Consider the following 25,448-nt stretch of genomic DNA (forward strand, 5'->3'; position numbering starts at 1 on the left):
AGGCTCTCAGTCTGAACAGAATGAACAGTCCAAAAGCATTGCAGGTTGTATGGACTAGATGCTTTTCATACCTTACGCTGGTTTCCATCACGTTATGGTACTTTTATTGGGGGGAAAGAAGCTTGGTGAAGTCCTGGACCCCTTCTAGGAACGTGTGAAAGCACTATATCATGTAGATCTGGTAAGATGCTATGCAGGACTAGAAATGATTCTTCCTAGAGAGATCCAGTCTGAAACTCATGTTCGGGGGCACCAATATATGGGTCCTTGACTTCTTGATCCTGTCTAAGCTAGATTCGACTACCACACTGTGGTGCAATAATGGAAGCTTGTCGAATCCCTCAGCTGCTGGACACAGTACTTCATGTCCACCTTCTTACTAATATGAAGTATGCATGTGGGGTGTCCCACATCCTAGAAGAAAAGGTAGATGGCCACTGTCTCCCATTCTTTAGGGGGGATGCAGATATTTGAGAAGGCTGAGAAGAAGAGGTGCCCTTGCTTCATCCACAACCTGTAACTCAAAAGTATCCTTTGAACAAAGTCAAGGAAGGAAAGCTCTTCAGGCAGAGAGCTATCCCTAGCCTGCCAGAAAGAGGGCCCTGATGGGAGATCAGTTGAGCATTCCTCTTTGGGAAAGTTCTCCTCTGACAGTTATCCAGGCCACAGAATTCCTCAGAAACCGACTCAGAGAACAGAGATTCTACGGTAGCTTGAGACTGCACTGACCCAGGAGCCGAGGACCTCTGTGGCCTGAAACTTGACTGCTTGGGCTTCGGCACATACAGTGGTTGAAATGAGGGTGGGGCATTCTGCTCAAAATCCATTTTACTTTAACTTGGCACAGATGGCACTGAAACAGGCTCAGGGTGCCATAGCTATGCTGGTGTCGACATGCTCAACGCCGAAGGGGAGATAGTTACTCCTGTACTACAACTAAGCCACCATTCCAATGCGACGTTTTACAAATTAGAATGACAGTACTTTGTGTTCCAGCAATGCAGTATGGAAAAAATAAGATGAGCTACATGATTATAGATGTATATATAGTGGTACCTAAGAAGAGAAATCCCAGGGTAGAGATTCAGCACAAAAGAACTACAGCTCCCAAGTATCCTACCACCTGGGCCATAAGGACTTGGAGTGTGGAGCCTCTGAAGGCAGAGGCCTCAATCTCCCAGGCAACCCAGCTGACACACAAGACATGAAGTGGGAAACGGACCAATCACAGGGCGAGCCACGTCCTGTGGCTGCGATTTATAAACCCCTGCGACAGCAACTGGAACGGAGTTCAGTGCGGATGGCGGTGGCTGTTGCCACGTGGCGGAATGATTCAGAGAGGCGCCACGAGGGATATCGGTTAAGGTCTGCCTGCTCTTGTCTCGATATGATGGTTGATTTGGAGGTGCAAGCCCAGGAGAAAAAGCCTTTTTGGGGATCCAAACCCCTGAGGTTTTTTCCATATGCTGGTTAGAGATGGGGTTTTGTTTTTTTTTTTGTTTCTGGGATCAAGGGTTGTGGAAAGATTAGTGCCTGGAGCATAGCCAAACATACAATGTGCTGAGGAGCGAGGGGAGAGAGTTGTATACCTGATCACCTTAGGAAACTCTGAGTTTGTATTTTCCTTTTTGTTTGTTGTTTGTGTGGCCTGAATACGCTCCGATTAATTGCTCAAGACCCATTTAGAGAGACGGAGTAGAGTGACGTGAATTTGGACTCGTAGCCAAAGTCTGAATATTTTAACAGGAAAAAGATTTTTTCGTTGGCTTGAAATTTTCTGTCTGGCTGTGGAGAACTAACGTCCAAAGCCTTGACTGTGTAAGGTTTCTGAGGAGAGCCCTGGAGGTGGATGGATGGATCCAGACTATAATATATATATATATAAGAATGAGTTTTACATAGGAGCACCTCTGAATAAAGAACATGTTTGTAAGATGTGCACGTCACATATCTGGTACAATACAAAATATTAAGTGAAAATGAGCACTACAAACCCTCCGTAATGAGTTCACCTAATAAGCTAAAGGCTGTACAGAAAGAAACAGGATTTGTTCAGAGGTGGTCACAGAACGACTGGTGCCTAGAGAAGGTAGGGGGCTCAACTGGAAAAGGAATCAGAAGTATTAAACACGCAAGCTCAAAATCTTTTACCTACAAGAAAAGCAAATTTAAAAAGCGTCAAAACAGATTTCACCAAGTGGCTGGTTATGCTCTTCACAACTCACCTGACTTCTGTCTTTGTCCACTTTCTTAAAACACTTATTCAGGGAAAGATTGTGTCTCACGGAGTTTTTCCACCCAGTGGGCGCATTTGCAAAATACGGAAAGTGTTCCAAGATCCAGTTGTATATATCCTTTACAGGCAGTCGTTTCGTTGGCGAGTCCTCGATGGCCATAAATATGAGGCAGCTGAAGGAGTAAGGAGGTTTGCAGTTAGGGTTCTGCTTGGCATCGTACGGCATGTCCGAGTGAGCCGGGGATGGCGGGGTGTCGTCGTCAAGCTCCTGCACGGGGCTGACGCTTCTCAGGCCCGTGTCCCCAAAGCTTTTCAGCAAGTTCTTGCTCTCGTGCAGCCAGTTCAAATTAGTTAACTCTTCATCCTCCATGGTCACTTTGTCCTTTTCTAATCTGATGGCAGGCAAGGAAAAGTCTAGGTCCTCATCGTCCTGGAGCGCCTTGGATAGAGAGCTATGCCGGTAACACTGACTCAATCCACTGGCAACACTAATTCCTGAGCCCTCTGTTTTCTTACTGGGAGGCATGACTGGACCCATTTAGACTGAGGCGCCTGGAAAAGAAAGCACAAAAGAAAAAAAAAACATCAGGCACTGAACTAGAAATAAAAATACAATTTTGATAGGAATTTTTTTGTGGTTGTACATCACTTTGGAAGCTTTTATTGTAAAAATCTGGGAAGTGATTCATATATTTTATAAATAAAATGTGTCTTAGTATTTATTAGAATGGCACGGAAAACTTGGAATTATCGAGAAAGCGCAGCACACCCAAAAATCCAGAGAAATGGAGATCATCATCTGTAAAATCTCATATAACAATTTTTATGCTGCATTATACAAAAATAAGCAGTCACAAAGAACAGCTTATATGTAAAAAGCAAACTGTGTCACTCACTTCAGTCAACTGTCTGTGCAAGGAAGGGTGAAGAGGCAGTCCAGCCTGTTACTACTCTCTCTCTCTCTCTCTCTCTGCTCCACCTTCTGAGGTGCCATCTCTTTCTCCTCCTCCTCGATAAATGCAGTCTTGATGTTCTTTCCTATCTACCTGGTACCACTGCACTCCCTCCCCTCTTCCCCACAATTGCTAATTTCTCTTTTCCCTCTCCTGCCACCGCTTTCTCTTCTCCCTGCAAACCACTATTCTCTGTCCTCCACTTACCACCTATTCCATTCTCTATCCTTCTGCTCCCTCTTCCCCCCACCCAATATCCTAGTGGAGTAGCTCTGCGTCCTCCTACTCCTCACAACCTAGCGCTGCTGACTTCTCTCCTCACCCCTCCTCTACTTTTTTTTCTTTTTAACCACTGCTCTCTTTCCTCCCCTTTAACCCACCGCCCGGCACTATATCTTCTCTCCTCCTCTACTCACTACACCACTGCTCATCTATCAGCTCTCTTCCATTATTCTACCATGCCTCTGTGCTGCTTTCTGGATGGGAGGGTGAGGGAGGGAGAGAGCGTGGTGGAGCTTGGTAGGTGGGAGGACAGAGAGAAATGGTACCAAGTAGTGATAGGGGGAAGGAAGACATAGTGGAGGAGCCACAGCGGGCAGGGGGAAATAGGGTGCTGGAGGAAGGAAGAGAGGATGTTTTGGCATAAATGCAATTTTTCCTTTAAAAGACGCTTGTTTAAACCGATGTGATGAAGCCGCAGATTTATTTTTTCAAGAGTTTGTCAAATTGGATGGCAAATCTGTTTTGCAGCTCTCCTGGGGAAAGGCACATTTAGCTAATGTATATATACATAAGTATCTGCAAAACACAGGAAAGGCAACCACACGTTTACCTGTGATGAAGGATAAATGAATACATTACATTTCATCCACTCTTCTGTTTGAGTGAATGAAACTATAAACTAAAAAAAGGGAAGGTTCTGGACTAATCCTTTCAATGAAAATTAAACTGTTTCAGTTTTCCATCTTACACTGCTGCACTATTTACACTGCTGCTGCTCCTGAGAGTCAAAGAAGAGAAAGTTAACTTGTTTCACTTATGAAATGTTCATGGGAAAGAACAAGCATCCAGTCTCTGTTAGGAAGCAGGGAATGAAGTACACAAAGCCACTTTTGACAATCACGTAGGATAAGCTTGGCATTTTTTGTAGTGAGGTGCAGTACAAGGCTTAAAATTAACAGCTGGGAAGAAAAAAGTGGGTCCTCAAACAGGGAGCACTGTGCTCAGTCTCTCTCTCGACTTCTACAGAGCTCCTGGGTAACTCCAAATGGAAGTTTCATGTCCCGAGAGCTTCTAAACAGGAAAATTATATCATGGCTGACAGTAAAGTAATTTAATTGCATTGTTGCTATGACAACATGCTGCTCTCTTTCTGTTTAATTTGCTTATCTGTCAGTATCCTCCCAAAGGACTGAGAGTCAGTTCTCCTTGCCTCTTTTATTTTATTTTTTTGGGGGGGGGGGGGGGCGAGGGGTGTAAAGTTTGGCACGGACCACCAATATCAGTTTTCCTATGGTACCTTGCACCGGAGCTGCTTTATAAAGGAAAGAGTCCTTTCAGGTGAAATTTGATTCTCCCAGCTCTGCAAGCAAACAAGTATAAAAATAGTAGCATCCACAATGCAGAAACTCAAAGTGGCTGACCTCAGAACTTTTTTTCGTGCCTCCATAAGCCACAAGCGAGCAGTTAGCCATTCTTCTTTTTGTGATTATATGCCAAATCCCCTTTTCCTCCCCATGCCTGCACAAAGAACTGCCTGATCACATGAGAGGCTGCAGTTCCCCATTTTCTGATCGGTGCCAATTCGGCGGCTGCCCCACCAGATCTGTAAACAGTTATCCAGAGGCGACCTCGGACCTCCGCTACGGGCTTTGCATGCTGCTTCGTACGTTTCCGGCCACACGCGAGAGAAAATGGCAGAAAGGGGTTCCCGTCAACCAGTTACACTTTATTCTACCAAGCCCCTGATAAAACTGACTGCAACGGCATTCACAGAATTTAGAAACGGACTGACAGTCTTTGGGGAGGAGAAAACGTCGCAGCATACGAAATAAAAATAAAAACAACCATATCTATATCTATACGGCTATATATAGACGTAATCCTGCGCTGTACTCTGAAGCACATATTGCAACACTTCAATCGACTGTACTTGTAGTTAAAAAAAAACAACCCTATTTGTGGCAAGCAGAGACGGCGATTGGTTGAGCTTTGAGTCAATCAATGCTGTTGCTAGGAGACGGGGAAACTGCTGTTATTCCCATACAGTGCCATTACGAGCATTTCTTCATTGCGGGTCAGATGTCAAAAAATGTTCTTTACTGGTCTCTGTCCGTCCGTGGCAAACAAGTTCTCGCTCTAGCCCGGCAAGCCTGCAGCGCCCCGCCTCAATTCCTTCAGTGTACTTTTTCCTCTCAGCTGCCAGGGTTAAAACGATCCCTGGTACAGAAACAATCCGCTGCGACACTCAGTTGCCAAATAACAATCGCCGCGAACAATCGGGGGTTCTATTCTTTCCCCGCAGACAATGAGCGCTCTCGTTCTCGAACGACTCGGCAAATCGGGGAAACTCTCGGCTAGGGTGAGAGAGAAAAAAGATTACACGCTGGCAAGTGAACTCTGCACCGCCGTGAATTCTGCTGCTGTACTCGCCCCCGGCTCCAAGCCCTGCCATGAAAGCTGCGCGAGAACCCCCCCCCCCCCCCCCCCCGAACGACGCGCAACTTACCCGGCAGAGAAACGCGTGGCGGCCCTCTCCCCCCCCCCCGCCGCTTCCAACTTTCATCTCCCGGACGGCGGCATGGAACGGGGAGAAGGACGCCGGGGCCCCCCTTTCCTTCTCCTCACTCGTCAGAGGCGCCGCTTCCCAGGGCTGAGCTAGCTGAAGAGCGATAAATTGTTTCCACTGCAAACAAAAAGGCACACATGACCAGAGGGAAGAAAAAACGTGGGCTGGGCTTCCTCGCCGCCGCCGCTAACGGCGCAGCTCCCGGGGCCGGCGGGCGCGGACCCACACGCGAGCCGCCTTCTTCTCGCCTGGGCAGTTGGCAGCAGCAGCACAAAAGGAGGAGCAGCGGTGGAGTTTGCCCCGAATGAACGGAAATCGCCCGCCTCCCTGCAAGGCGAACTATTCCGGAAAGTTTCAGAGGGGCCGTGCAAGCGGGAACTTTTTTTCCAAACTCCGCGCGTCGCTCGCCCCCCGGCCGGGGAGTACCTGGACGGGATCCGCAGTGCACCAGCCCTCAGATCACGAGAGCCTTGATCCCCCGGTCCGGAGAAGGCCCCCAGCAGCCGCGGAGCGCCATCGCTGCACGAGTTCCCCCGAGACGGCCTGCCCCGTGCGTGCGGGCATGAACACACCGCCCTTTGTAATGCAAATCTTTCATGAGGGTCGGACCCGTGTTTGCTTTTCAGCGGCAGATCCTAAGGCCTTGAGATAAGCTCCTGCCTTATCTCAGGGCCATTTTGTTTCAGACATCGCGCGGCCCCACCCACACAAACTTCAGCGCCTCGGAATACGCTTTGCGAGCCTTACAAGGACGCAACAAATGGTTCCTTTTATCAATTTCAAAAGGGAAGGCGCAAGCGAAACCCCACGGCTTTAGCGATCAGCTTCAGAAGTTTAGCTGTCAAAGGAGAACCACCCCGTGATAAGGGAGCAACGCTGGCGGGGTGAAACGGGCCCCTGCACGCGCTCTTTCCACAAGATTGTACCCCGCCATCAAATGAATGCTTCAACTCAAAAAAGTATTCTTTGGTCTGGCCTAAAACTTTTCTAAAACCTCCAACCTTAATTACTGGGTGGATAAGATTACAGAATCTGAAGGTTTACATGCTAGTGAAGAGCAGCAGGCAGAATGCAACAACTCAAATATTCACCTTTTAGGTTTGAAGTCCTAATTCCCTTGCACCATGAAAGCAACTGAAATGATCATGGCTAGGAAATGTCTTCATGAAACACACTGGCTTTTAGATTGTAGGGCACCTTGGGTTTGGAAACAATCAAGTCCATGTCTCTTACCCCTGAGAGTTTACAGTCTAAAGGGGTCTAGTTACTGTACATTTTCTCCCATTTTTTTGTCTTAGTAAATAGGACCCTACATTTTTCCTGAAGTTGAAGTGACGAGCCCACAGTCACAAGGAGCATCAGTGGGAGAAGCAGGATTTGAACCCCCAATTGTCCTGGCTCTCAGCCCATTGCTCTAACCAGGAGGCTAACTCTTCCATTCCTAGCCTAGTGTGCCCCTCCTAGGATAGCTGTAAAAAAAGGTTTGCTATTCAACTTAACAAGTCCAAGGTTTGTTACGTGGACTTGTCAAATTTCTTTTACAGGGAAAAACTTGTGTTCCTCTACCTGCACCTCCAGTCCCTAAACCATCTTCACATCATGTCCCTCTGCCAGCTGTGAGTCTGCCAATGACTTTCCTCCAACTGGCAGCACATTTCTCTCTTCTCTTCCTAGAAAACAGCAGAGAGGAGGGACAGTATGGGAGGTTTAATGGAGGCAACAAGTGAAGGAAGGCCCCCTCAGTTTGGAATAACTTTCCCAACACTCTTCAACAAATCTTATTTTTTATGATTTTCAGTTTGTTTTTTGTATTGTTACTGTGAATGAATATAAATTTTATCTTAGTCCTTACTTTTTATTTTTATCTGTTTTACATTGTTTTTATATTATGTATGTACCTGTATGTGAACCGTTTTGACCAATTTTTTTTTTTTTTTTTTTTTACTGAAAAAGTAGTATACAATTCTAAATAAAAGAAAGCGCTGAGATGAAAGAGCATCAAGATGAGGTTAATGGGATGGGGAGTGGAAAAAGATAGCCAGTGGCAGTTTCACAGGAACAAAAGAGGGGAGAATTTTGTGGAAGCTGCTGGGGGAAAGGAGAAAGCGTTGCAGTGCAGAGCTAGGAGAGGACGGGAGTGGCGAGCACTAGGCTGGGAAGGACAAGAATGTCAGCACCAGATTTGTTGTGGGGGAGGGGGGAGAGTAGGCAGACAATTGGCAGTAGCATGAGGTAAATGGGTTGGAGGGTAGAGAGTGGTAACATCGGATGGGGGAGGGAGGAGATAGAATAGGTAGGAGAGAGTGGTTAGGTTCCCTCCCTCTCCTGCACAGCAGTAGTAGACTGAAGTGGCACACACTTGCTCTTTCCGTATAAAGATCAATATGCTTATTTATTCTGTTACACTTGACTTGAAGTTTCTAATTACATGCATACAGTTCACACTGAAATTACAAACTGCTATGGCTCTCCCGCTCATAAACATTAAGGGTGCAATTAAAATGGCCCAGCTAGGCGTAATTCTGCGGAGACCAGGCTCGTACCTCACTCTTTCACTGCGAGATTGCCATGAGCACGCATAACTGCAAACTTTTGTGCCTGCTTTCTGTGTGGGCAAAAGTTTTCTGGACAGAAGAACCTAAGAACATAAGAAATTGCCATACTGGGTCAGACCAAGGGTCCCATCAAGCCCAGCATCCTGTCTCCAACATTGGCCAATCCGGGCTACAAGTACCTGGCAAGGTCCCAAACACTAAATAGATCCCATGCTACTGATGCAGGTAACAGCAGTGGCTATTCCCTAAGTCAAGGTGCTTTGTGAAAACTATCTTCTAAAAAGCTGGAATAGGGTAGGGATTTTTTTGGTCCAGCAGTTTCTTCCTGCTCCTTTTAGGTTTCCAATTCAATCAAAATTTTCTTCAGTTGGGCTATGACACCATGAGTTTTCATTCACAATTCCCCAGGAATTCCTCCTGCTATCTTATACCCTCCCACAATACACAAATTACCCCTAGGCTTTCTCCAGTACCTGCTACATGTGCATTCTGAGTCTGGCCAGTAAGGGTCACCAGTGCTTGAGTAATTTGTTTTATTGGGGCTTAAACATCTGATACAAGCATGAAATGGATATATTCTGCATTTTTTGGATAGATTTCTCTTTCAATTATGAATTAGAGAGCTTTGCATTTTTTTTAAAAAGACTTTCGTATGGTTTCCCTGGTTTGCAGCCCCATCACTGTGACCTAAGAGTGACCCTTGCTGTAGTTACACAATGTTAGGTTCCATCTTAGGAGTTACCACCCAAGAAAGAGATTTAGACGTTATAGTGGATAACACACTGAAATCGTCGGTTCAGTGTGCTGCGGCAGTCTAAAAAGCAAATACAATGTTACAAATTATTAGGAAGGAAATGGAAAATAAAACAGTGGATGTCATAATGCCTCTGTATCGCTCCATGGTGAGACCACAGCTTGAATACTGTGTACAATTCTTGTCGCCACATCTCAAAAAGATATAGTTGCACTGCAGAAAGTGCAGAGAAGGGCAATCAAAATGATAAGGGGCATAGAACGGCTCCCCTATGAGGAAAGACTAAAGAGGTTAGTGCTGTTCAGCTTGGAGAAGAGACGGGGGATATGATAGAGGTCTTTAAGATCATGAGAGGGCTTGAACAGGTTAATGTAAATCAGTTTTTTACTCTCACGGGCCGATTCAGTAAAGTCCGCGGGATAGCGGATGAACGCCTGCTCTCCCGGCGCGTGCACAGACCACTTGCCTGTGCACGCGATTCTGTATTTAAATTAGATGGTGCGGTAGAAACCATCGGGTTTGACAGTCGACGCTCAATTTTGCCGGCGTCGGTTCTCGAGCCCGCTGACAGCCACGGGCTTGGAAACCAGATGCCGGCAAAATTGAGCGTCCGGTTTTCGGCCTGACAGCCACGGGCCCATTTTAAATTTTTTTTTTACTTTTTTTACTCTTCGCGACCTCCGACTTAATATCGCCATGATATTAAGTTGGAGGGTGCACAGAAAAGCAGTTTTTACTGTTTTTCTGTGCACTTTCCTGGTGCCGGCAGAAAGGTAGGCGCTAATTTCTGAAAGTAAAATGTGCGGCTTGGCTGCACATTTTACTTTCTGTATCGCGTGGGCATACCTAAAAGGGCCCTCAACATGCATTTGCATGTTGAGGGCCCTATTAGGTACCGCGGGTTGGACGTGCGTTTTCCGCCCCTTACTGAATAAGGGGTAAGGGAAAACGCGCGTCCAATCAAGAGTTAGTGCGCTCCATTGGAGCGCACTGTACTGTATCGGCCTGTCAGTTAATAGAAGGACCATGGCCACTCCATGAAGTTAGTAAGTAGCTCATTTAAAACATCAGAAAATTATTTTTCACTCAGCGCATAGTTAAGCTCTGGAATTCATTGCCAGACGATGTGGTTAAGGCAGTTAGTGTATCTGGGTTTAAAAAAGGTTTTGATAAGTTCCTAGAGAAGTGCATAAACTGCTATTAATCAATAAAGATTAGTAGCTTGGGATCTATTTAATGTTTGGGAATTTGCCAGGTACTTGTAACTTGGATGGGCCACTGTTGGACACAGAATGCTGGGCTTGATGGACTCTTAGTCTGAACCCAGTATGGTATATCTTATGTTCTTATGTAGAGAAATACTGTAGCTGGAAAACAGGGCGCAAAATTTGCTTATCCCACTGCCATTCCTTGTTGACTTGAGCAAATCACTTTATCTCCCTCAGGCACCCAACACATATTCTAAGCTCTTTGGGACAAATGAAAATATGTCATAAATTGCTTTTAGCTAAAATTGGAAAGGCAGTCTGTAACTACCAATATTTTTTTTTTTTTTACGGATGCACTAATAACCGAGCAATTTTTTGCAATTTTTATGCAATTTCAAAAAAACATTTTTGAGCGGATGAAATGCTTATGTGTTCAAAAGAGCCTAGGATCTTTTCAGAGAGTGCACTGCAAATTATTTTATGATAATCTCCCTGGTTTTGTATATGTAAGGAATTTTGTTGTGTGCCATCACTCTTTTGAAAAAAGTATTGAATATGCGTAGACTTCTTTAATACTACACTATTTTGTAGACTTGATATCTCTTCTGTTTTGGTGCTGAGACTTCATCACCCACCCAGAGACTGTGAATACTGCCTCCTCAGCAGAAGCCCGGCCCTGGAATCACAGTAATATTCGGGCCGATACAGAAAAAAGTGCGGGAGAGCGTGCGAGCGCCCACTCTCTCCTGTGCGCGCGATTTAGTATCGGCCTGCATGCAAATGAGGGCCTGCGATAAAAAGAAGCGCTAGGGACACTAGCGCATCTCTAGTGCCTCCTTTTTGACAGAGAAGCGGCTGTCAGCGGGTTTGACAGCCGACGCTCAATTTTGCCGGCGTTGGTTCTCGAGTCCACTGACAGCTACAGGTTCAGAAAATGGATGCTGGCATAATTGAGCGTCCGTCTTCCGACCCGCGGGCCGATTTACTTTTTTTTTTTTTTTTTTTACTTTTTACTTTTTTTTTAATTTTGGGGCCTCCGACTTAATATCGCTATTATATTAAGTTGGAGGTTGTACAGAAAAGCAGTTTTTTTCTGCTTTTCTGTACACTTTCCTGGTGCTGGCAGAAATTAATGCCAGCCTTTGGGCACGCGTTCATTTCTGAAAGTAAAATGTGTGGCTTGGCTGCACATTTTACTTTCTGAATCGCGCGGGAATAACTAATAGGCCCATCAACATGCATTTGCATGTTGCAGGCGCTATTAGTTTCGGGGGGGATTGGACGCGTGTTTTCGACGCGCTATTACCCCTTACTGTATAAGGGGTAATAACAGCAGATAAAAACCAAAAGGCCCATCTAGTCTGCCCAGCAGCATTTACCCAAAGTAGATCAAACTGCCACATGGAATCCATCATGGCAGCATGTAGTACTGCCACTGCATCACCGGGCGATGCCATAGTCTGGGACTGTGCAGGTGACTCAGTCAGAATCTAAGATCCAATGAAAAGTAAAACCAAAAAGTGTGATCCACTCCACAGCTGGCTTAACTCCCATGCGCAAATGGTGAATAATATACGAGGGCAATAATCAAAGCCCTTTCTGCGGATAAAAGAATTGTCACTGGGCTTTTGGATTGTTGCCCGTGTTATGGCAGCAGAACGGGAACGTTTGCCCGTGCATCTTTGGATGTGGTCCTGGGGCAGAGTTTGATCCGGGGAGGCACTGAAAAGTTTTGAATACTCAAAACTACCTGTGCAAGTTTCTCTTCAAAAAGTACCTGCAAAAAAGCAGAAGCAACTTTGTGCAGGTTCTTTATGGGGACAGTAATCAAGGCAAAATTACCTGCATAGTTTTGGTTTGATTTTTCTGGTAAAAAAAAACACCTGTGGTGTTTGCCAAAATACAGATAGTTTGATTATCTACTTCTAGCTGACTCAATGCAGCCCAGCACAGCAATAAACTAGCAAGTCCCAGTATAGTCTCTAGTTTTGCTTATTTTCCAGTGTTTTTATAATTAATACTTTTTGGCATTAACTGGCATCCTATAAACATATGCCATTGCACTCTTATTTTCTAGCGTACAAGTACTTTTACCAAAAATCTCACCAAAGTCCATATCTTAATGCAAACTCAAAACGTAAAGGTAGAAAAATACAAAGCAGCACGAAATACACAAACCCATCACCAGCAGTATGCCTCGGGGGAAACGTTATCCAATTATCTTCACAGAAACTGCTGCAGAACGCTGCCTTCTCCAGACATAAGGTAATGTCTCCCAGAACAATTCACTGTTTCATAGGTTTTAAGTCTGCAATCAAATATGGAGTTTGGTGAGATTTTTGGCACATGATTATACGTGCCGGTGTGCTAGGAAAGGTAAGCATGTTTAGATAATGCCAGAAGGTATTAATTATAGAAAATAATGGACAATAAGAAACACTGGCAACAATATTGGAACTTCAGGTGTTTAGATTGTGCAATGCTGCACTTGGTGAAATCTTGGTATACCAATCAGTTGTAGATTGGAACCACAGAACAAGACTTTTGTGATTTCAGTTTTTGTATCTTCTGTGGTAGTCAGGCACAGCCCAAACAGTTTTTAGTTAGATAGTTTGAAAATAATAAGATTAAACAATTCTATTTAGCTGGAAACAAGAACATGAACATTAGATCTGTTGCATGGCTGTATAAAATATTAATTAAACTGTTCTAACAGAACCTAGGATGTACATCAACAAAGGCAATGACATGTCCCAAACAAGTGTCTATCAACCTGCTGATTCATTCAGGTTACCCCAAGCCTTCTGTTAAAGGTAGTTGCAACCAGTTCTCCATGCAGGCGATCCCCAAGCCTTCTGTTAAGGGTAGTTGCAACCAGTTCTCCATGCAGGCAATCCCCAAGCCTTCTGTTAAGGGTAGTTGCAACCAGTTCTCCATGCAGGCTATCCCCAAGCCTTCTGTTAAGGGTAGTTGCAACCAGTTCTCCATGCATACTACCCCAAAGCCTTCTGTTAAGGGTAGTTGCAACCAGTTCTCCATGCATGCTACCCCGAAGCCTTCTGTTAAGGGTAGTTGCAACCAGTTCTCCATGCAGGCTATCCCCAAGCCTTCTGTTAAGGGTAGTTGCAACCAGTTCTCCATGCATACTACCCTGAAGCCTTCTGTTAAGGGTAGTTGCAACCAGTTCTCCATGCATGCTACCCCCAAGCCTTCTGTTAAGGGTAGTTGCAACCAGTTCTCCATGCAGGCGATCCCCAAGCCTTCTGTTAAGAATAGTTGCAACCAGTTCTCCATGCAGGCAATCCCCAAGCCTTCTGTTAAGGGTAGTTGCAACCAGTTCTCCATGCAGGCTATCCCCAAGCCTTCTGTTAAGGGTAGTTGCAACCAGTTCTCCATGCATACTACCCTGAAGCCTTCTGTTAAGGGTAGTTGCAACCAGTTCTCCATGCAGGCTACTCCCAAGCCTTCTGTTAAGGGTAGTTGCAACCAGTTCTCCATGCAGGCGATCCCCAAGCCTTCTGTTAAGGGTAGTTGCAACCAGTTCTCCATGCAGGCGATCCCCAAGCCTTCTGTTAAGGGTAGTTGCAACCAGTTCTCCATGCAGGCTATCCCCAAGCCTTCTGTTAAGGGTAGTTGCAACCAGTTCTCCATGCATACTACTCCGAAGCCTTCTGATAAGGGTAGTTGCAACCAGTTCTCCATGCAGACGATCCCCAAGCCTTCTGTTAAAGGTAGTTGCAACCAGTTCTCCATGCATGCTACCCCGAAGCCTTCTGTTAAGGGTAGTTGCAACCAGTTCTCCATGCAGGCTATCCCCAAGCCTTCTGTTAAGGGTAGTTGCAACCAGTTCTCCATGCATACTACCCTGAAGCCTTCTGTTAAGGGTAGTTGCAACCAGTTCTCCATGCATGCTACCCCCAAGCCTTCTGTTAAGGGTAGTTGCAACCAGTTCTCCATGCAGGCGATACCCAAGCCTTCTGTTAAGGGTAGTTGCAACCAGTTCTCCATGCAGGCAATCCCCAAGCCTTCTGTTAAGGGTAGTTGCAACCAGTTCTCCATGCAGGCTATCCCCAAGCCTTCTGTTAAGGGTAGTTGCAACCAGTTCTCCATGCATACTACCCTGAAGCCTTCTGTTAAGGGTAGTTGCAACCAGTTCTCCATGCAGGCTACTCCCAAGCCTTCTGTTAAGGGTAGTTGCAACCAGTTCTCCATGCAGGCGATCCCCAAGCCTTCTGTTAAGGGTAGTTGCAACCAGTTCTCCATGCAGGCGATCCCCAAGCCTTCTGTTAAGGGTAGTTGCAACCAGTTCTCCATGCAGGCTATCCCCAAGCCTTCTGTTAAGGGTAGTTGCAACCAGTTCTCCATGCATACTACTCCGAAGCCTTCTGATAAGGGTAGTTGCAACCAGTTCTCCATGCAGACGATCCCCAAGCCTTCTGTTAAAGGTAGTTGCAACCAGTTCTCCATGCATACTACTCCGAAGCCTTCTGTCAAGGGTAGTTGCAACCAGTTCTCCATGCATGCTACCCCCAAGCCTTCTGTTAAGGGTAGTTGCAACCAGTTCTCCATGCAGGCTACCCCCAAGCCTTCTGTTAAGGATAGTTGCAACCAGTTCTCCATGCAGGCGATCCCCAAGCCTTCTGTTAAGGGTAGTTGCAACCAGTTCTCCATGCATGCTACCCCCAAGCCTTCTGTTAAGGGTAGTTGCAACCAGTTCTCCATGCAGGCTACCCCCAAGCCTTCTGTTAAGGATAGTTGCAACCAGTTCTCCATGCAGGCGATCCCCAAGCCTTATGTTAAGGGTAGTTGCAACCAGTTCTCCATGCAGGCTAGCCCCAAGCCTTCTGTTAAGGGTAGTTGCAACCAGTTCTCCATGCAGGCTATCCCCAAGCCTTCTGTTAAGGATAGTTGCAACCAGTTCTCCATGCAGGCGATCCCCAAGCCTTCTGTTAAGGGTAGTTGCAACCAGTTCTCCATGCATGCTACCCCCAAGCCTTCTGTTAAGGGTAGTTGCAACCAGTTCTCCATGCAGGCGATCCCCAAGCCTTCTGTTAAGGGTAGTTGCAACCAGTTCTCCATGCAGGCGATCCCCAAGCCTTCTGTTAAGGGTAGTTGCAACCAGTTCTCCATGCAGGCTATCCCCAAGCCTTCTGTTAAGGGTAGTTGCAACCAGTTCTCCATGCATACTACTCCGAAGCCTTCTGATAAGGGTAGTTGCAACCAGTTCTCCATGCATACTACCCTGAAGCCTTCTGTTAAGGGTAGTTGCAACCAGTTCTCCATGCATACTACTCCGAAGCCTTCTGTCAAGGGTAGTTGCAACCAGCTCTCCATGCAGGCGATCCCCAAGCCTTCTGTTAAGGATAGTTGCAACCAGCTCTCCATGCATGCTACCCCCAAGCCTTCTGTTAAAGGTAGTTGTAACCAGTTCTCCATGCAGGCTATCCCCAAGCCTTCTGTTAAGGATAGTTGCAACCAGTTCTCCATGCATACTACTCCGAAGCCTTCTGATAAGGGTAGTTGCAACCAGTTCTCCATGCAGGCTAGCCCCAAGCCTTGTGTTAAAGGTAGTTGCAACCAGCTCTCCATGCAGGCTACCCCGAAGCCTTCTGATAAGGGTAGTTGCAACCAGTTCTCCATGCAGGCTATCCCTAAGCCTTCTGTTAAAGGTAGTTGCAACCAGCTCTCCATGCAGGCTACCCCGAAGCCTTCTGATAAGGGTAGTTGCAACCAGTTCTCCATGCAGGCTATCCCCAAGCCTTCTGTTAAAGGTAGTTGCAACCAGCTCTCCATGCATGCTACCCCGAAGCCTTCTGTTAAGGGTAGTTGCAACCAGTTCTCCATGCAGGCTAGCCCCAAGCCTTCTGTTAAGGGTAGTTGCAACCAGCTCTCCATGCATGCTACCCCGAAGCCTTCTGTTAAGGGTAGTTGTAACCAGTTCTCCATGCAGGCTAGCCCCAAGCCTTCTGTTAAGGGTAGTTGCAACCAGCTCTCCATGCATGCTACCCCGAAGCCTTCTGTTAAGGGTAGTTGTAACCAGTTCTCCATGCAGGCTAGCCCCAAGCCTTCTGTTAAGGGTAGTTGCAACCAGTTCTCCATGCAGGCTATCCCTAAGCCTTCTGTTAAGGGTAGTTGTAACCAGTTCTCCATGCATACTACTCCGAAGCCTTCTGTTAAGGGTAGTTGCAACCAGTTCTCCATGCAGGCTACCAGAGGCGGATTCCTGATGACGACCGGCCCGGGGATTTGCCACCCAGGCCAGCCCAGGTGATACCACGTGGTCTGTCGCGCTCGGCAGACCACGTGACTAGAGTCACTGGCCCACCGGGGAATGCCCGATCCCCTGATAGGCCAATCCACCCCTGCAGGCTACCCCCAAGCCTTCTGTTAAGGGTAGTAATAACTGCTGCTTCATTCCGGTTATCCCGAGCCTTCTGTTAAGGGTAGTAGTAACTGCTGCTCTGTGCAAGTTTCTCCCAAGTTTTCTATTAACCACTGCATATCAAAACGAGAAAGCCTCCATCAATCAATCAAGACCCCATAGCGAAAAGGCAGATCTTAACTTGTTTTCAGAGTTTAAATTTAGCTCAGATCTTATATCCAGGTTCTTCCCACTATTGTCCTCCATATCCCTCCCAAAGACTGCTAAATCTGCTGTCTTTTGCTACCTCTGCTGCTAAGTCTCTTCTCAAGTCAGGTCTTCTCAACTTCAACTTTTTTTACAAGACCAATACCAACCATGCAGGGCTACTTCAGCCTTTTTCGATGCCCATTGCTGTTGAACCACTGCTGTTCAGGATTGTAACCGTTGCTCTATGCAGGCTATCCCAATGCCTGCTTGGAAGCCCGATGTATTCATATGGTTATAGCCCCGTCCCATATGCTTAAAGGTGAATTTTAAAAGCCTGGCACGCGTATCTATTAGGGGATGCATGAACAAGTCAGGCTCGCATGCTCCCACTGTATTTTAAAAGCCGCTCAGATACGCACGTATCTCCCACTGCTCGCACATCTCCAAAAAGGGGCATGGTCTGGGTGGAATCTGGGCAGGGCATGGGCATTCTGGGACGCTGCTGGGCACGTGCCCAGGTCTAGTGCCACGTAAGTTTACCTCTGCTATGGAGGACGTGTAAGTTTGAAAAAAAAGAAAACTAGCCATATCTGAGGGGTTTTAAGAGTCTGGGCTAACTGGGGGGAGTAGAGGACCCAGCTCTTAACTGGGTGAACTAGTTGAAGAAGGGTTGAAGCTGACAATGGTGCGGGCATGTGCTCCTTTTAAAATCCGCAGCTTTCACGGTAAAAGCGGGATGCACATGCCCATTTAAAATTAGGCGCGCACATGAGGGCACGGCCAGGTTATTTTATAACGTGCGCGAATGTTATAAAATGTCTGTGTCCCTGGACTCGCACCGATGCACATGTGCCAGTGTGGTCCTGCACACCAGTTTGAGTCCTGATGTAAGTCACTACACACTTGCTGTAACCCTGGATCTGTTCCGATGGGAAAGTTTAACTTCAGGGCCCTTAGGTGTAGGACTCTCAAACACTCCAAGGAAATACTCTTCAAGCAGGAAGTGGTGTTGCAAGAAATAACATTTTTACATGATAATCAACTTCTTCAATGGAAATGGATTTGACACATTAGAAGCGTCTTGGGAGACGAATCATTGATACCACAATATTTGCAAGCACAAGTGTTATTTTCTTTAAATTCTCTTAGTGAATGGCTATGTGAGTTCCCTATTTCTTGGGAGTTCTCTGGTACTTGAAATCCAGTGCTCGCTCTCTCTTTGATTTCCTTCTCCTTCTTGTATCTTTGGCTATGCCTCTGAGGTTGTACAGGGAGGCACCTTCTTCTCTCACTGCTGCCTGAGTGGCAATGGGGGATTTGCTGGATTAGCAAACCCTGGGATGCAACTGCAAACTCCCAGGTCCCTCACTGACAAACTTCCAAAAGCACAAAAACGTCTCCATCTCCAAACAGGATACGGGATTATCTTCGGAGACTTGGGAAATCTTTTCTTCTGAACCCGAGTACCACATCCTATGACCACTAACGCCCGTTTCAAAGGGTTGGAAACATGTTGTGCCTTTCTCCTTGCACGAGTGGTCAGAAAAACACAAAACCAGAAGAACTAACTCCCTGATCCTTTCCTTTGGGTCAGTAGCCCATTCCTTTAGGGAAAATCCACAGATCCTTCCTGTAACCATTTCTAGAGGAGAGGAAAATACTCCTTTCTTTCCATGCTCTCACTTCTCAGCGTTCTGGAAAACTCTCGGGGTTACTATGTTACACCTTTGGAATGAAACATGCTAGCATCCTCCCATGGGTGATGCTGTGTCTTCTCTATTAGGGACATATTGTGTTGATAAGAATCCTTAGATGGCTGCTACTTTGCACTGTAACTACTGTTCTGTGCATATCACCCCAGTGTTTCCTTACTATGATTTGCCACTAGAGGTCCTCATACTTATCCTAAACTTTAAAAAAATTCTGTTACCATTTTTGTCTCACCATTTTCTCCAGGCATTCATTGTACGTATCCAGCAACCTTTCCATGAAGTCTCATACTGTGTCCTCTTGATGTAGAACATTCTTTCCTTTGGAAAAGCTTTGCTTTTTGTGCCTTATTTATACCTGTGAGGTGTTGAAATATCTTTATCATATCCCCCTTGTATTGCCTTTCCTCTAGGGTTTATATATTTAGGTTCCCAAGCCTCATGTCATATGGCTTTTGTTGCAGACTCTGTACCATTGTGGTAGCCTTCTCTCTGAATCAGCTCCAATCTTTTGATATCCTTATGGAGGAATGGCATCCAGAATTGGACACAATATTCTAGTTGTGGTCTCTCCTCCTTTTTTCTGCTACTTATGCTTCTCCTTATAAACCCCAGCATACCTCTGGCTTTGGCCACTGCCTTATCATATTACTTTGTTACCTTGAGATCAGACAGTATCACCCTGAGGTCTCTCTCTTGGTCAATGTATGTTAGCTTCTCACCTTTCATTGTGTATTGCTCCATCAGATTTCTGCATCCCAATTGCATGACTTTGCACTTTTTTTGCAGTGAATCTTAACTGCCAAGCTTTAGACCAATCCTCGAGCTTTCTTAGATCATTCTTTATTGTGTCTACTCCCGCAGGGATGTCTGCTCTATTTTAGATCTTAGTGTCATCCATAAAAAGACAAACTTTTCCTCATAATCCCTCTGCAATATCTCTGAACAACGTCCCAGCATCGGTCCTTGAGGTATTCCATTAATTCACTTTTCTTTCCTCACAGTGAATTCTAGTTATCCTTGCCCTCTGTTTTCTATCACTCAACCAGTTTCTAATCCAGTTCATCACTTTGGGACCCATCCCTAGGCTGCTCAATTTAATAATGAATACCTATGCATGAGAGAATCAAAAGCTTTGCTGAAATCCAGATAAACCACATCTAGTACATGCCCATGATCTAATTTTCTAATCATCCAATCAAAAAAATCAATTAGATTAATTTGACATGATCTCCTTCTGGTAAAATCATGGGCCTGATATTGAAAGCACATTTAGCGCTGGATAGCCGGTTAAGTAGACTTATCCGGCTAACTTTTAGCAGGCCAATTTGTGGGTGCGCAGTGGGCGGATCTGGGAAGTGTTATTTATCTGGTTAACTTAACCAGTAGTGATAACTTATCCGGCTAAGTAGCGCCTTGACCGCAGATATTCAGCGGCATAGCCATGCCGTTAAATATCCCTTGTAACTTATCCAGATAAGTCATATCTGGCTAAGTTACTTACCTGGCCAGCATTGAATACTGGGCCCATATTGCCTTGGTTTGTCTAGATATTTCACTATCCTTTCCTTCAGTGAAGTCTCCACTGCTTTTTCCAACATCGAGGAAAGACTAACTGGCTTGTAGTTTCTAATCTTTTCTCTGTTATCATTTTTATAAAGAGAAACAACATCCACTCTTCTCCAGGCCCACAGAACCACTCCCATCTGCAAAGATCTATTAAACATGTTCTTCAGGGGACCCACTAGACCCTTGCTGAATTCCCTTGATATCCTAGGATATATCCCATCTAGCCTCAAGGCTTTGTCTACATTCAGTTTTGCTAATTCTCTATAAATATTCTCTTCCATGTGTACCTTTACCAACAATCAGCAGTCCTTCTCCATGCTCTTTTTCAGTGAATACTGAACAGAAGTGTTTGTTTAATATTTCTGCCTTTGGACACGTTTCCTCAACTCCTCTGAATCTAACACTTCCACCTCTGGCCTTCCTCCTTTCACTGACTTACCTGGAAGAAAGTCTTCTTACCTCACTTCACCCCTTTAGCCATCTTTTCTTTCACTTGCATTTTTGTCATTCTATCCACTTTCCCTATCTCTTTCAGCTTTACCAGATATTCTTTCTTGTGGTCTTCTTTGACATCTTGTGGACTTTCTGAATGCTAATCTTTTTGCCCCAACTTTTTCCCAACTCTTTAGAAAACCATAGTGGTTTCTTGTTCTCTTCAGCCAGCATGAGGAAGAACTGAGAATTGCAAGGAAAAATCAACCAGATAACTTCATAAAGGTAAAAAACTATCGGTGGAGACCAAGATGGCTGCCATTCAAGAAGCAAGCTAAGAGCTCTCTTTCCCGGTTTGGTCCTTATTTCCTTTTCTTTGGTATTTCCTGATTATACATAACAACATGCCTCATATTAAACGTAAAGCTAAATTTCGTGAGAATACTACTCTACCTTTGGAGCTGAATTTGGGCCAGCAGAGGATCTTGACCTTCTTTGCTTCCACGTCGACATTGCCGGGAGTGAGAAAAACAGTGGGGGCGGGCGCGGATGGACACCACTCCCTTTGGCTGAGGAGATCTTGCTTAGTCCCGGCCGCCGGTAACACCATCGCCTCAATGTGGTTTGGCTCCTGTGAGTCTTGAATCAGCTCAGGTTTCCCCCTTGGATGATAGGGGAGAACCTGTCTTGCAGCAAGAAATTTTGGAGGCCGCAGGAGCACCTTTGGTCACCACTCCACTACCAGCGGGCATTACTGCTGTTGGTAATGGCCTTGTGGATAAAGTGATGACTGTGAGTACTGCTGGAAAGTTTCCCATGGGGGATTTAGATGTTAACATCTCTGCAAGCAAAGCAAATGCGACTTCGGGAGTTGTAGGAGTTTTACCAGCGTTAATAAGACCTGCTGTTATCACACTGGATAGTGTCTGGAACGCTTTAGTATCCGTAGAAGCAGCTATTGTTTCTATGACTCGAGTACTACCTGATTCTAATAAAAGTGGACTGGAAATGGAAAAAATGGCCTCATCTAATGAAACTAGATTGAATTTTATAGAAAACAAGATTTCTTCTTTTGAGAAAATTCAACAAAGACTGGTACATTCCGAAATTATTCATATAAAAAGGCTTGAGAATGTAGAGATCTCTCTTAAGTGTTTACATCTAAGGGTTCTTAATTTTTCAATTGTTAAAATGATGCCTTTGGTAGATTTGCTTAAGAATTACCTGACAAATGTACTAAAGATACCACCAGAAGCAATGCCCAACATAACTAAAGCATATTATCCGCCAGCAAGTGAATTGGATTCTCCAGGAAATCTGTCTCAAACTCATTGATCTATGAATATTACTGAGGTACTGGAACTGACTCAAGAAACTGAAATTTTACAAAGAGGGATATTGCTAGTGACTTTCGCTTTCATAAACAATAGAAATACTGTCCTTAGGTTTTTCTTCAGAACCAGAAGTCTCTTATTTCATGGGCAGAAGATTTAGATTTACCCAAACGTTACCAGGATAACCCAGGAACGAAGGAAACAATTTCTATCATTAAGATGGCTATTAATCAATTATACTTAGGGAATAGCCACTGCTATTAATTGCATCAGTAGCATGGGTTCTTCTTAGTGTTTGGGTAATTGCCAGGTTCTTGTGGCCTGGTTTTGGCCTCTGTTGGAAACAGGATGCTGGGCTTGATGGACCCTTGGTCTGACCCAGCATGGCAATTTCTTATGTTCTTAAGATCTGATGCATTGCATGTGGGGCCCAATTTGTTCTACGCTATCCATGTTAAATATGTATTGAAATACCAAAATTCCAATTATGTCTTTTTTGAACCATCACAGTTGTGATCTTTCCTGGACTCGCATACATAAGGCTCGCTTATTTTGACTGGCATTATTTGAAAGGCAGTGGTTAGATGCTTCATATTTCTTTTTCGTTTATGATGCATTGATATTCTGCTCTTTTTTTTTTCTTTCTTGGTCTCCTCCCTTTTTCCTCTTGTAACGAGGAATATTTCTTTTCTTTTTCTTCTGATATTCTTGTTTTTAAGAATTTATATAATCCTCAGTTTCTGTACAAGTTATTGTTACGCGTGCCATCCGCAGCAGACCCGCGGCACGGCCCTCTCACCTCTGCAGTAACTCCAGCTCCTGGTTCCTCGTCCCTTATGGCAGTGGGCCACCAGATCCGTCCTCGGGCCTCCCCTGGTGCCTCTGGCTCAGCTACAGTACCTGGCATTCCCGGTCCAGTCACCACTTCCATTGCTCCACGTCGGACCTCTCCACGTGGCCTGCGGAGAGACGCTGCTACTCGGCGCTGCGCCCCTCCCTAGGTGTGCATGCATCACAAATGCTTAAGTAGGGCCCGCGACGGGAACCAAGCCACGGCCCCGGATGATGACATCAGCGGAGCACTGGTACTTAAGCACGGGCTCCGCTCCCTAGCTTTGCCTTTGCAACAGGTCTCCTCACTGGTCCAGTGCTCGTTGCTTCCTGAGAGATTCGTCTCACTCCCGTGTTCCTGTTCCTCGATGATCTTGGTTCCTGACTCCTTGCTCCTACGTTCCTGCTCTTCACCTTTCCTCGGATTGCCTACACGGACTTTGACTTTGCTTTGCCTGACCATGCCATCGACTCTCTCCAGGCCCGGACCTCTGCTTTTCCTGAGCATGCCATTGACTCTCTCCAAGCCCAGACCTCTGCTTCGCCTGACCATGCCGTTGACTCTCTCCAAGCCTGGACCTCTGCTTTGCCTGACCACACTGTTGACTCTCTCCAAGCCCGGACCTCTGCTTCGCCTGACCACACTGTTGCCTCTCTCCAGACCTAGACCTCTGCTTTGCCTGACCATGTCATTGCCTGTCTCCAGACCTAGACCTCTGCTTTGCCTGACCATGTCACTGCCTCTCTCCAGACCCAGACCTCTGTATCGTTTGACTACGCTTGACTATCTTTGTGATCAGACCTCAGCTTTGCTTGCTACTGCTTCCAGCTTGCCGCCAGCCCTGACTCAAGTATGTTCCTCAACGCCTTCTCAGCCTACTTCCTGGACTTGGTCTATTCAGGCTTCGGCCTGTTCTTGCTCGGGCGCCCCCTGTCTGCCTACATTCCTTTGGCACCGGAGTCTCCAGGACACTACCTTGTCCAGTGTAAGACTGTACCATCTCCCTTCTGTCTCTGGGCTGATCACGATCTCCTCATCGACCACATGCAGAGGCCCACCTAATTCCAGCTGGCCCCGGCACCCAAAGGCTCAGCCCGCGGGGAACGAGGGCTGGTATTGGTGAAACTCCAGCTGGCCTCTGTTCATCAGCCCACTCCGCCTGCCTACGGGTTGCGCAAACCCCACCTCAGCCCAAGGGTCCACCTCCAGCGCAACAGTTATTCTTGTGTTTGCTTTAAAATTGCAATAAAAATGAAAATTATAAAAATGAAAAAAGAAAAAAAAAGAAACTATCTAAAACTTGCCTCAATCTCACCAATACTGTGAAAATCACAGTAATGAAGAAAGAACTGTTCGTTTTTTTCTCAAGCAAACTGAGTAATTCCAGATTTCCTGAGGTGGAAACACTGGCCAATTCAGAAGAGTCTGACCTGCCAAACCCAGCAACATCAGACAAACCTGCTTGACATCTGTCTTGGTATCGAGCAATGAACGAAACTCAAAAGGAAGAAGTTCTGCTAAATGTTGTGGGATCAGTTACATATGTAATCATATGCGGATTAATGTTTCTGGTGACCACCACAGTTAAATCTTATAATGAGATCGTGGTAGTGCTGCAAGCACATTTCGCACCCAGGCCATCCAAAATTGTCCAGTGATTTCAGTTCTACAAGAGGAAGAAACATCCTGATGGAAAGGTTCACAATTTACATCATTGAACTTGCAAATTTTTAAATGCTGAACTGCCAGACCATCTTGTCTGTGGATTCCATGGCAAAGCTCTGCGACATCGCTAGCTCACTAATCCTAATTTAACAGTCACTTGAAAAAAAAAACTACAGCTGAGACCATGTTGCAACATGTGGACAAAATCTGTTTGATCATGTCAACAGAAATTCCTCAAGTTCAGAATTACTATTTTATTATTTAAATTTTTTTTTTCAAACTTGATTAATCACAATTTGCCTGTTAATCCTTGAAAATGTAGCAAAAGATAAAATCTACGTCATGTTTCTACTGTGGTGGAAATGGCACACTGGATTTGTGAGTATTCAAGGACAGTGAGTCATATCAAGCATATGTACCACACAAAGTTCAATGTATCGAGGAATAAAGAAGAATTGTTTGAGCAGCTGGAGGCCTTTTCCATTGTCATATTAGTCAAAGGATGAAAGCATCTACAACAACAAACCACAGTAATGCTCAGTGGAGTATTGCATAAAAGAAAAATGGACTCTGAAGCAACTTATCATAGAAGATGAACTGAGCACTCTGGTCTCAACATCTGTTATGACCGTCGGTCACAGACGGCTGCGACCGATTCAACTTATATCACGTGTTGCTCTGCTCTCCTCTCCGGGTCAACTCGCTGCTGGGGCTAGCCGCTGCCACCACATACCTCCAGGTTCTCAAGGCTCCTCATGGCGGCCGGGATGCCGCCACCACCACCCACGCCAACTTTGGGCCTTCCTAGGCACGCGCGCACGCCATGGGCTCAATGGCAGGAA

At 45.6% G+C, this 25,448-nt stretch overlaps 1 protein-coding gene across 11 annotated transcripts in view; it reads right to left on the reverse strand.

The window, feature by feature from the left end:
* The window catches only part of FOXN3 (forkhead box N3), a 645,757-nt gene that overhangs the window by 261,682 nt on the left and 358,627 nt on the right, over positions 1-25,448 (reverse strand). For 3 of the 11 annotated variants that reach the window (XM_029597765.1, XM_029597767.1, XM_029597769.1), the window contains one exon: positions 2,226-2,788. In XM_029597765.1, the coding sequence (XP_029453625.1) occupies positions 2,226-2,774 (549 nt within the window). In that variant the 5' untranslated portion in view covers positions 2,775-2,788. Of the gene's footprint in view, positions 1-2,225; positions 2,789-3,132; positions 3,311-4,708; positions 4,727-4,832; positions 5,766-5,917; positions 7,789-25,448 lie in introns of those variants that run through there. The other 8 variants (XM_029597771.1, XM_029597762.1, XM_029597764.1 and 5 more) reach the window with 7 other exon arrangements.

This window comes from Rhinatrema bivittatum, chromosome 4 (genome assembly GCF_901001135.1).
Source record: "Rhinatrema bivittatum chromosome 4, aRhiBiv1.1, whole genome shotgun sequence".
Taxonomy (NCBI): Eukaryota; Metazoa; Chordata; class Amphibia; order Gymnophiona; family Rhinatrematidae; genus Rhinatrema; species Rhinatrema bivittatum.